The following is a 13,441-nucleotide window of genomic DNA, read 5'->3' as shown; positions in this document are numbered from 1 at the left end:
CTAAATATAACATGAAGAATTTAAACAGGAATAGGTCAGAACATTTAATTTAATGCTAAAATTATGTAACAAAAATAATACAGTGGAATGACAGAATTAAGAGACAAGGGATAACGAGGAGGAAGAAAACTGGATTAAGGAAGAGATTATACCCAACATGTCAAAATAATTCCCAATTTTTTTTTAAATTTGAAGGAATGAGACTCAACATTAGCAAAAATAAAACTTTAACTGTCAGGAGTTGTTTAGTGCTATATTGTTTTCTCACAGCATTAAAAAAAATCATTTCCACTTGAATGAACAAGTCCCTATTATTTCCAGTTTATCTTGTAGGTATGTACCAAATATTCCCACTTACACATTTATTTTAAATGTCACATCTGCTGATAAGATACCGATGTTGAAAAAACTTTAAGGAACAAGACTAGATAGATCCATCCTAGAAGTTGTTGTACAACTTGCTTGGTAATAAGTACGGAGTTGTTAATGTTACAAAAGGTAGTGAATTTGGCACAGCCCATCATTAACCCCTTCTAATCATTGAGCACATCTACATGAATGCTGTCATAAGGAAGCACCACACAGTCCATGCTCTTTTCTCGCTGCTGCCATTAGGTAGAAGGTACAAGAGCCTCAGGACTTGCAGCACCAGGTTCAAGAACAGTTACTACCCCTCAATCATCAGGCTCTTGAACAAAGGGATTAATTACACTCAGTTGCCCATCTATTGGGATCTTCCCAAAACCACTGTTCACACTTTAAGGACTCTACCTTGTTATCTCATGTTCTTGTTATTTATTACTATTTATTTATATTTGCAGTTCGTTGTCTTCTGCACTCTAGTTGATCTTTCACTGATCCTGTTATAGTTACTATTCTATAGATTTCCTGACTCTGCCCACAGGAAAATGAACTTCAGGGTTGTATGTGGTGACATGTATGTACTCTGATAATAACATTTAAACTTTGGACTACAAAACATCTGGGCATTCCAGATAAAACCTAACTTAAAACAAATATGCCACACAATAACTAACACATAATTTAATTTAACAAATGATAACTGTCTTTGTGCAACTTTGAATGCATTTGACTTTTGTCAAATCAAATAACCAAAAGAAGGAATTCAAGTTTTCACGAGCACATCATTCTTACAAAAAGTTCTCACAGGATCAGCACATTTTGTAAAATGTGTATCAGATTCTAGATCATGGATGGCAAACCATTTTGTGAATGTGCCCAAATTGGCAATAATCTTCTAAATATTTCTTTACATGCCGTAGTAATTTTGATCAGAGATTATCATTGATTAATGAATTTGTAACAATAGTTATGGACTTTTTATTAAGGAAAATAATGGATTCTGTTACTTATTTACATGTATTTATTGTTTTATTGTCAATAAAAGTATAACAGACAGATAAATGAAGCATTTTTGAAAATCTGTTCAAAAATTAATATCAATCTTTTAAACTAACAATTGAAAAATAACCTCATTTCTAAATAGTATAAAACATAAGTGTTTCTGTGAAATTATAAATTTTGCTGCATATTCATAAAGGAAAATAAACACTTTACCCTCAGTGAGACTTCTGTTGCTGCACTAACGACAAGTGTTTTATATACTTTATAGTCGCCAAACAATTGATACTAAAACGTACAATCATCACAGCGATATTTGATTCTGTGCTTCCCGCTCCCTGAATTACAAATCAATAGTAAATATTAAAAATTCAAATTATAAATCATAAATAGAAAATAAAAAAATGGAAAGTAAGGTAGTGCAAAAAAACTGAGGCAGGTCTGGATATTTGGAGGGTACGGCCCAGATCCGGGTCAGGATCCGTTCAGCAGTCTCATCACAGTTGAAAAGAAGCTGTTCCCAAATCTGGCCGTATGAGTCTTCAAGCTCCTGAGCCTTCTCCCGCAGGGAAGCGGGACGAAAAGTGTGTTGGCTGGGTGGGTCACGTCCTTGATTATCTTGGCAGCACTGCTCTGACAGCATGCAGTGTAAAGTGAGTCCAAGGACGGCAGATTGGTTTGTGTGATGTGCTGCGCCGTGTTCACGATTTTCTGCAGCTTGTTTTGCATTGTTTTGAGAACTATGCATGTAGTAAACATCTCACCTTCCTCAGGTTGCAAAAAAATCGTTTACCGCTTCATTTGCCGGTAAAGATGATAATGATGTATCTTTTTATTATTGGTGGAGTTTAAAGAATCAAGGGTAGTATTGCATGCTATCTTGGGCATGCATTCCCTGTTCTAGATAACTCTGTTGCGGGTTCATTCACTGAAAGAAGTAAGTACCCTACTTACTTTCAGTCGCCAAATCTCCCAGGCAACCAACTCTACCTTATCCACCAATTCCACTAACAGAGTACCAATCCATATAGAACGCATTCACAAACCATGTGTGTGATTAAACTTTCATTCATAGTAAAGGCAAATTTGAAAAAATATTAAGAAAATTATACAGCCTCTTGGGCTAGAGAAAAAGTGAAAGCAGTTAGAGGCGTATAATATACAAGTAGAAAATAACAGTCGATTATTATTCCATTTCTAGGTTCCTTCATATAATTAGAGTGCTTTATTGAAGAAACAAAGACTGTTAATGTGTTTAACCACTACTTACGCAATTGTTTGCTACCACTCTCACTACATTGGTATATGGAGTAAGTAATGTTAAGGAGAATATTACTATTGAAATTATTGAAAGCTGAGAACTTACAACAAACTACATCATTTAAAGCCAATATTGATGTTCAGTGAGATGTGGATTATCCTTATTCAGCAGAATAATCACATAAATGGTCTCTAATGCATTCATTGCTGCATCTTAACCAGCCTACATAAAAAAAGGCATTTGTCCAATCAACTTGAAATTGAACAGAGCTCAACTCCACTGCAATCAAGATGGAATTAAAATGTTCAGAGGATTATTCTGGACAGTAAAATCCTAGAAATTATTTTTTGCTTTGTTCAAAGTCAAAATGTACAGGAATGAGATAGCTGAGGCACTCCCATACCAAGAATAACTGGGCACAAATTATAGTTGTAGAAGATCAGCTTAATATATACCGTGCAACTGGACTAGTAGACTTTCACCTTGACCAGGTCCAGCCAGATCCCCAAACCCATTCTCAAGGCAATTTCCTCCTCCCTAGCCGTTAGCATCAATGTCACTAAATACACATATCTTCATTATAAAGACTATCATCTTCTACCTCCAAAGCGTCATTTGTTCTCACTCCTCCCTCAGATCTGCTGCTGAAAAACATCAGATCTTTTTCTACTTGCACACTCCTTGCCAGTTGTAGGCCTTAAGAGACTGGAAGCATTAGCTCACCAGACAAATTTCAGCTGCATACTACCTTGTCCATTGATCCATCACTCTATTCTTACTGACCTACCTCAGCTTCCCTCCCACAGAGCAACAAACTATCAATGTTCACTCTCTTGCTAAAAATTTCATCACAGATACTAGTTACTGTGCAAATTTATGCTATGAGAATCTTCAAGCAAGCTAGATTTCTGGTTGTGATTTTGACAAAATAATCCTTAAACATGTTAATTCCTTACCCAATATAATAGAACACATGTTGTCAGATAAAACTGTTTTGCTATACTGGTTTTGTTAATATGTTTGCAATAGAGTCACAGAGCACTAAAGTACAGAAACAGGTCCTTCGGCCCATCTAGTCCATGCTAAACTGAATTTCTAACTAAACCCATTGACCTGCACCTGAACCATAGCCCTCCACACCCCTCCCATCCATGTACAATTCCAAACTTCTCTTAAATGCTGCAGTAGAACCCACATCCACCTCTTCTGTTGGCAGCTTGTTCCAGACTTGCACCACTCCCTAAGTGAAGAAGTTCCCACTCAGGTTCCCCTTATGTATTTCACCTTAACCTATGACCTCTAGTTCTGGTCTCACCTAACCTCAGTCGAAAAAGCCGGCTTACATTTATTTTATCTATACCTCATAATTTTGTATACCTTCTGCAAAACTCCCCTCATTCTCCTGTGCTGCAGGGAATAAAATCCTAACCTATTCAACCATTCCTGTAACTCAGATCAACTAGTCTCAGCAACATCCTTGAACGTGTTCTCTGTACTCTTTCAATCTTCTTGATATCTTTCCCACAGGTAGGTGACTGGAACTGTATACAGTACTCCAGATCTGGCTTCAGTGAAGTTTCATACAACTTCAGCATAATATCCCAACTCCTAGACTCAATACTTTGATTTATGAAACCCTATGTACCAAAAGCTTTATTTACAACCATGTAAGACCATAAGATATAGGAGCAGAATTAGGCTATTCAGCCTATCGAGTCAGCTCTGCCATTTCATCATGGCTAATCCTGGATCCCATTCAACACCATACAGCTGTCCTCTCACCATATCCCTTGATGCCCCAACCAATAAGGAATCTATCAACTTCTGCTTTAAATACACCCACATGGCCTCTACCACAGGCTGTGGCAGAGAATTCCACAGATTTACCACTCTTTGGCTAAAAAAAATTCCTCATTACTTCTGTTCTAAAAGGTCACCCCCTCAGTTTTGAGGCTATGCCCGCTAGTTCTAGATACCCCCACCAGAGGAAGCATCCTCTCCACATCCGCCCTATCTGGGCCTTTCAACATTCGGTAGGTTTCAATGAGATCCCCCTGCATTCTTCTAAATTCCTGTAAGTACAGGCCAAATGTTCCTCATATGTTAATCCCTTCATTTCCGGAATCATCTTCATAAACCTCCTCTGGACTCTCTCCAATGACAATACATCCATCTGAGATAAGGGGCCCAAAACTGTTGGCAACACTCCAAGTGCAGCCTGACTGGTGTCTTATAAAGCTTCAGCATTATCTCCTTGCTTTTATATTCTATTCCCCTTGATAAATGCCAACATCACACTTGCCTTCTTTGCCAGAAGACTCAACCTGTGAAATTAGCTTCTGGGGGGTTTGCATGAGTCCCTCTGCACGTCTGTTGTTTAAATTCTCTCCCTATTTAGATAAGGGTCTGTGCTATTGTTCCTTGTACCAAGTGCATTATATCCACCATAAATCTACCTGTAACACCACTTTTAAAGTTATGGATCTGTATTCTCGGATCCCTCTGATCTGTTGTTCTCCCCAGTACCCTACTATTCACTGTGCAAGTCTTACCAGGCTGTTCACTGTGTAAATCTTACCAGGCTTTGTCCACTCAAAGTGCAACACCTCACATTTGTCTGCATTAACTAAATTCCGTTTACCATTTTTCCTGCTGGTTCAGATCCCACTGCAAGCTTCGATACCCTTCCTCACTATCCACTACACCCTCAATCTTGGTGTCATCCACAAATTTGTTGATCCAGTTTACTTTGTCATCCAAATCTTTAATATAAATGGCAAACAACAATGTACTGATCCCTCTGTCACACGACTAATCACAGGCCTCCAGTCAGAGAGGCAACCAACTTGTATCTCTTCCCCCGTTAAGCTAATGTTGATTCCATTTATCCACCTCAACCTGATTGCCATGTGACTAAACTTTCTAGACCAGTCTCCCATGTGGGACTTTGTCAAAGGCTTTGCTATTGTCCATGTAGGTAACATCCATTGCTTGTCCTTCATCAATTTCCCTGATAATGGTTAGACACAGCCAACGTATAATACCAAGTGAAACCATGAAAGGATATGATAAGTTCAGGCAGAATTGTTTCCAGCTTTTTCATACATATCTCCTCGTTCCACTGGGAAACTTCTTCTATTAAAGATTTCTGGGACATCCTTAAAAAGTCTTCACTTTGAAAATTCTCCGGTTTACCTTTAAAAGGTACAATAAGTCCCCTCAGCGAAAGCTCAGAAGTCAAACCGGTAGACGACTGACATTTCAACCAGAGAGTGGTGCACAGGGACTGCTCCTGAAGTCAATTACACACAAGCTTCCTCCAGTGCGGGAACGGATCACCCAGTTCGACATGATCTTTCCAGTTTTTGTTCGTTCAGATGATCATCTTCATTTTGTACATGTAGCTGCAGGATGCCTGATCCATTCTTCCAACCCAACCCAACAACTCCCCAGCCCCACGCTTCCCTCCACGGCAGTCAAATATTTCTATCCCAGCAGCCTTTGGGAACTGACATCAGGAGCGAACGAAACCTACTGCGCATGTACACACCGGACACCCAGCTTCAGCAGTGCGCATGTGCATCAATTGAATCGTCGCGCATGTGCAGAGAGATTCCTAGAAATCCTTCCGGGTTTGCTTCAGTAACAGGTCAGGTAACGTCTATGTAGAGGAATCCGCAGTCTCCGTGACTGGTGCTTTTTTTTTCCATGTTAAAGGAAATGACAGGAACTAAGCCGAAGAAAAAGGAACAGGACAGTTAGGATAAACACAATATATTTTGCAGATGCTGGAAATCTTGAAGCAACACACGTAAAATGCTGGAGGAGCTCAGCGAGTCAGGCTGCATCTATGAAGAGGAATAACTAGTCGACGTTTCGGGCCAAGATCCTCATCACAACGGAGATGAGGAACTTCTTTAGCCAGAGAGTCGTGAAACTGTAGAAATCGTTGGCACAAGCACAGTGGAGGCCAAGTCATTGGGTATATTTAACGCAGAGGCTGATAGGGGGGCATGAAGGTGAGAAGGGGGGAGATTGGGGCTGAGAGAGAAAATGGATCAGCCATATTGAAATGGCAGAGCTGATTCGATTGACCAAATAGTCTAATTCTGCTCCTATGGTATAAGCCAGAATAAGGTTTATGAAGGCCAATGTGCCAAAAGCTTTCTTTACGACCCAGCCTACGTGTGATGCCATTTTCAATGAATTATGGATCTTTAGTTCCAGATCACTTTGTTCTACCACACTCTCAGTACCCTACGTTCACTGTATAAGACCATATTCGTTGATCCAGTTGACCACATTACTATCCAGATCATTGATATAGATGACAAAAGACGGACCCAGCGCTGATCCCCATGAAACTCTACAAGTCACAGGCCTCCAATCCTTGTCAAATGCCTTATTGTAGCCCATTTCAGCAACATTCACTGCCTTGCCTTCATCATCTTTCCTGGTAATTTCCTTGAAAAGCTCTATAAGATTGCATGAAGCCATGCTGACTATCCTTAATCACATGTCTATCCAAATAATCATACATCCAGTCCCTTAGAATATCTCACAATAATGTTCCCACTACTGATGTCAGGCTCACTGGCCTATAATTTCCTGGTTTAACTTTAGAGCCTTTCTGAAACAGCGTAACATTGGTTATCCTCCAATCCTCTGGTACCTCACCTGTCACGGAGGATGATTTAACTATCTCTGCTAGGGCCTCTGCAATTTCTGCACTTGTCTTCCGCAGGGTCCGAGGGAACACCTTGTCACACCCTGGGGATTTGTCCACCCTAATTTGCCTTAAGACAGCAAACACCTCCTCAGACTCGATGAGCCGAACAGCCTACTTCACCTATATCTTATGGTCTAACCGTGAAGTTGATGCCGTTTTGCCTCACTTCTATAGACCCTGTGTCCATCTCCTGAGTACATACAAATGCAAAAATTTCATCTAAGATCTCCCCCATCTTTGAGGACCAATTTTGCCCTTGCAATCCTTTTGCTCTTAACATATCTGCAGGATCCCTTGGGATTCTCCATCACTTTGTCTGCTAGAACAACCTCATGCCTTTTCTATCCCTCCTGATTTCCTTCTTAAGTGTTCTCTTGCATTTCTTATATTCCATTGGCACCTCATTTTTTCCTAGCTGCCTGTACCTGCTATGTATCTCCTTTATTTTTCTAATCTCTCTTGAAGACCAAGATTCCCTACACCTGTTATCTTTACTTTTTATTCTGACAGCCATCTACAAGCTTTGTACGCTCATAATTTTACAATTGAAGGCCTCCCACTTACCAAGTACACCTTTGCCAGAAAGCAACCTATCTTAAGCCACACTTGCCAGATCCTTTCTGATGCCACCAAAATTGGTCTTTTGCCAATTTAGAATCTGAACCCATGGGCCAGGCCTATCTTTTTGCATATCTACTTTGAAATTAATGGCATTATGATCACTAGATGTGAAATGTTCCCCTACACACTAACTTCTGTCACTTAACCTGTCTCATTCGCTAATAGCAGATCAAATATTAAACACTCTCTTAGAAACATAGAAAACCTACAGCACAATACAGGCCTTTTGGCCAACAAAGCTGTACCGAACATGTCCTTACCTTAGAAATTACCTAGGATTACCCATGGCCCTCTATTTTTCTGAACTCCCTGTACTTGTCCAGGAGTCTCTTAAAAGACCCTATCATATCCGCATCCACCACCGCCACCAGCAGCCCAGTCCATGCACTCACCACTCTCTGCGTAAAAATACTTACCTCTGACATCTCCTCTGTACCTGCTTCCAAGCACCTTAAAACTGTGTCCTCTCGTGTTAGACACTTCAGCCTTGGGAAAAAGCCTCTGACTATCCACATGATCAATGCCTCTCATTATCTTATACACCTCTATCAGGTCACCTCTCATCCTCAGTCGCTCCAAGGAAAAAAGGCCGAGTTCACTCAACCTATTCTCAAAAGGCATGCTCTCCAATCCAAGCAACATCCTTGTAAATATCCTCTGCACCCTTTCTATAGTTTGCACATCCTTCTTGGAGTGAGGTGACCAGAACTGAGCACAGTACTCCAAGTGGGGTCTGACTGCAGTCCTATATAGCTGCAACGTTACCTCTCGGCTCCTAAACTCAATCCCATGATTGATGAAGGCCAATGCACCGTATGCTTTCTTAACCACAGAGTCAACCTGTGCAGCAGCTTTGAGTGTCCTATGGACTCGGACCCCAAGAACCCTCTGATCCTCCACATTGCCAAGAGTCTTACCATTAATACTATCTTCTGCCATCATACTTGACCTGCCAGAATGAGACACCTCACACTTATCTGGATTGAAGTTCATCTGTCACTTCTCAGCCCAGTTTTGCATCCTATCAATGTCCCGCTGTAACCTCTGACAGCCCTCCACACTGTCCACAACACCCCCAACCTTTGTGTCATCAGCAAATTTACTAACCCATCTCTCCACTTCCTCATCCAGATCATTTATAAAAATCACAAAGAGTAGGAGTCCCAGAACAGATCTCTGCGGCACTCCACTGGTCACTGACCTCCATGCAGAATATGACCTGTCGACAACCACTCTTTTCCTTCTAGAGGGCAAACCAATTCTGGATCCACAAAGCCAGGTCCTCTTGGATCCCATGCCTCTTTACTTTCTCAATAAACCTTATATGGGGTACCTTATCAAATGCCTTGCTGAAATCCATATACACTACAACTATTGCTCTACCTTCATCAGTGTGTTTAGTCACATCCTCAAAAAATTCAATCAGGCTCATAAGGCACGACCTGCCTTTGATGAAGCCATGCTGACTATTCCTAATCATATTATGCCTCTCCAAATGTTCATAAATCCTGCCCCTCAGGATCTGCTCCATCAACTTACCAACCACTGAGTAAGACTAACTGGTCTACATTTTCCTGGACTATCTGTACTCCCTTTCTTGAATAATGGAACAACATCTGCAATCCTGAAATCCTCTGGAACCTCTCCCATCCCCATTGATGATGCAAAGATCATTGCCAGGGGCTCAGCGATCCCCTCCCTCACCTCCCACAGTAGCCTGGGGTACATCTCATCTGGTCCCAGAGACTTATCAACTTGATGCTTTCTTAAAGGTCCAGCACATCACCTTTCTTAATATCTACATGTTCAAGCTTTTCAATCCACTGCAAGTCATCCTACAATTACCAAACAACAGGAATTCTGCAGATGCTGGAAATTCAAGCAACACACATAAAGGTTGCTGGTGAACGCAGCAGGCCAGGAAGCATCTCTAGGAAGAGGTACAGTCAACGTTTCAGGCCGAGACCCTTCGTTAGGACTAACTGAAGGAAGAGTTAGTAAGGGATTTGAAAGTTGGAGGGAGGGGGGAGATCCAAAATGATAGGAGAAGACAGGAGGGGAAGGGATGGAGCCAAGAGCTGGACAGGTGATAGGCAAAAGGGGATATGAGAGGATCATGGGACAGGAGGTCCGGGAAGAAAGACGGGGGGGGGGGGAGACCCAGAGGATGGGCTAGAGGTATATTCAGAGGGACAGAGGGAGAAAAAGGAGAGTGAGAGAAAGAATGTGTGTATAAAAATAAATAACGGATAGGGTACGAGGGGGAGGTGGGGCATTAGCAGAAGCTAGAGAAGTCGATGTTCATGCCATCAGGTTGGAGGCTACCCAGACGGAATATAAGGTGTTGTTCCTCCAACCTGAGTGTGGCTTCATCTTTACAGTAGAGGAGGCCGTAGATAGACATGTCAGAATGGGAATGGGATGTGGAATTAAAATGTGTGGCCACTGGGAGATCCTGCTTTCTCTGGCGGACAGAGCGTAGGTGTTCAGCAAAGCGGTCTCCCAGTCTGTGTGGGGTCTCGCCAATATATAAAAGGCCACACCGGGAGCACTGTATTACCCCAGCCGACTCACAGGTGAAGTGTTGCCTCACCTGGAAGGACTGTTTGGGGCCCTGAATGGTGGTAAGGGAGGAAGTGTAAGGGCATGTGTAGCACTTGTTCCGCTTACACGGATAAGTGCCAGGAGGGAGATCAGTGGGGAGGGATGGGGGGGACGAATGGACAAGGGAGTCACGTAGGGAGCGATCCCTGCGGAATGCAGAGAGAGGGGGGGAGCGAAAGATGTGCTTGGTGGGATCCCGTTGGAGGTGGTGGAAGTTACGGAGAATAATATGTTGGACCCAGAGGCTGGTGGGGTGGTAGGTGAGGACCAGGGAACCCTATTCCTAGTGGGGTGGCGGGAGGATGGAGTGAGAGCAGATGTACATGAAATGGGGGAGATGCGTTTAAGAGCAGAGTTGATAGTGGAGGAAGGGAAGCCCCCTTCTTTAAAAAAGGAAGACATCTCCCTCCTCCTAGAATGAAAAGCCTCATCCTGAGAGCAAATGCGGCAGAGACGGAGGAATTGCGAGAAGGGGATGGCGTTTTTGCAAGAGACAGGGTGAGAAGAGGAATAGTCCAGATAGCTGTGAGAGTCAGTAGGCTTATAGTAGACATCAGTGGATAAGCTGTCTCCAGAGACAGAGACAGAAAGATCTAGAAAGTGGAGGGAGGTGTCGGAAATGGACCAGGTAAACTTGAGGGCAGGGTGAAAGTTGGAGGCAAAGTTAATAAAGTCAACGAGCTCTGCATGCGTGCAGGAAGCAGCGCCAATGCAGTCGTCGATGTAGCGAAGGAAAAGTGGGGACAGATACCAGAATAGGCACGGAACATAGATTGTTCCACAAAGCCAACAAAAAGACAGGCATAGCTAGGACCCGTATGGGTGCCCATAGCTACACCTTCAGTTTGGAGGAAGTGGGAGGAGCCAAAGGAGAAATTATTAAGGACTAATTCCGCTAGACGGAGCAGGGTGGTAGTAGAGGGGAACTTTTCTTCCGCCGTCTCCATCTCCGAGCCTACTCCTTCTGCAAGGACTCTTCCACCCCCACCGATGACCCCTTCTCCCGTCTTCAACCCTCCTCTCCTTCATGGACACCCCGCTCTGGTCTTCTGCCTGTTCTGGATCTCTTTATCGCTAACTGCCGACGGGACATCAACCGTCTCGACTCCACCACACCTTGTTCCCATTCCAACCTCACTCCTTCGGAACGCTCTGCTCTCCACTCCCTCCGCACTAATCCTAACCTTACTATTAAACCCGCCGATAAGCGGGGTGCTGTTGTAGTCTGGCGTACTGACCTCTACCTTGCTGAGGCACAGCGACAACTCGCAGATACCTCCTCTTATTTACCCCTCGATTGTGACCCCACTAAGGAGCACCAGGCCATTGTCTCCCACACCATCACCGACTTTATCCGCTCAGGGGATCTCCCATCCACTGCTACCAACCTTATAGTTCCCACACATCGCACTTCCCGTTTCTACCTCCTACCCAAGATCCACAAACCTGCCTGTCCTGGCCGACCTATTGTCTCAGCTTGCTCCTTCCCCACCGAACTCGTTTCTGCATACCTCAACACGGTTTTATCCCCCCTTGTTCAATCCCTTCCTACCTATGTTTGTGACACTTCTCACGCTCTTAAACTTTTCAATGATTTTAAGTTCCCTGGCCCCCACCACTTTATTTTCACCATGGATGTCCAGTCCCTATGTACTTCCATCCCCCATCAGGAAGGTCTCAAAGCTCTACGCTTCTTTTTGGATTCCAGACCTAATCGGTACCCCTCTACCACCACTCTGCTCTGTCTAGCGGAATTAGTCCTTACTCTTAATAATTTCTCCTTTGGCTCCTCCCACTTCCTCCAAACTAAAGGTGTAGCTATGGGCACCCATATGGGTCCTAGCTATGACTGCCTTTTTTGTTGGCTTTGTGGAACAATCTATGTTCCGTGCCTGTTCTGGTATCTGTCCCCCACTTTTCCTTCGAAACATCGACAACTGCATTGGTGCTGCTTCCTGCACGCATGCAGAGCTCGTTGACTTTATTAACTTTGCCTCCAACTTTCACCCTGCCCTCAAGTTTACCTGGTCCATTTCCGACACCTCCCTCCACTTTCTAGATCTTTCTGTCTCTGTCTCTAGAGACAGCTTATCCACTGATGTCTACTATAAGCCTACTGACTCTCACAGCTATCTGGACTATTCCTCTACTCACCCTGTCTCTTGCAAAAACGCCATCCCCTTCTCGCAATTCCTCTGTCTCTGTCGCATCTGCTCTCAGGATGAGGCTTTTCATTCTAGGACGAGGGAGATGTCTTCCTTTTTTAAAGAAGGGGGCTTCCCTTCCTCCACTATCAACTCTGCTCTTAAACGCATCTCCCCCATTTCACGTACATCTGCTCTCACTCCATCCTCCCGCCACCCCACTAGGAATAGGGTTCCCCTGGTCCTCACCTACCACCCCACCAGCCTCCGGGTCCAACATATTATTCTCCGTAACTTCCGCCACCTCCAACGGGATACCACCACTAAGCACATCTTTTCCTCCCCCCTCTCTCTGCTTTCCGCAGGGATCGCTCCCTACGCGACTCCCTTGTCCATTCGTCCCCCCCATCCCTCCCCACTGATCTCCCTCCTGGCACCTATCCGTGTAAGCGGAACAAGTGCTACACATGCCCTTACACTTCCTACCTTACCACCATTCAGGGCCCCAAACAGTCCTTCCAGGTGAGGCAACACTTCACCTGTGAGTCGGCTGGGATGATATATTGCGTCCGGTGCTCCCGATGTGGCCTTTTATATATTGGCGAGACCCGACGCAGACTGGGAGACTGCTTTGCTGAACACCTACGCTCTGTCCGCCAGAGAAAGCAGGATCTTCCAGTGGCCACACATTTTAATTCCGCATCCCATTCCCATTCTGAC

At 43.7% G+C, this 13,441-nt stretch overlaps 1 protein-coding gene across 1 annotated transcript in view; it reads right to left on the bottom strand.

The window, feature by feature from the left end:
• Positions 1-6,097, bottom strand: part of firrm (fignl1 interacting regulator of recombination and mitosis) — a 61,674-nt gene extending 55,577 nt beyond the window's left edge. Inside the window, exons 1-2 of the mRNA XM_072273932.1 lie at positions 5,692-6,097; positions 2,633-2,673 (exon numbers count right to left, since the gene is read on the bottom strand). Of these exons, the coding sequence (XP_072130033.1) occupies positions 2,633-2,673; positions 5,692-5,780 (130 nt within the window). The 5' untranslated portion in view covers positions 5,781-6,097. The remainder of the gene's footprint in view (positions 1-2,632; positions 2,674-5,691) is intronic.
• Positions 6,098-13,441: the final 7,344 nt, after the last annotated feature.

The sequence above is a fragment of the Mobula birostris genome, chromosome 12 (assembly GCF_030028105.1).
Source record: "Mobula birostris isolate sMobBir1 chromosome 12, sMobBir1.hap1, whole genome shotgun sequence".
Lineage (NCBI taxonomy): Eukaryota > Metazoa > Chordata > Chondrichthyes > Myliobatiformes > Myliobatidae > Mobula > Mobula birostris.
The sequence above is the reverse complement of the archived record's forward strand: the minus strand, read 5'-3'. Positions and strand labels throughout refer to the sequence as shown.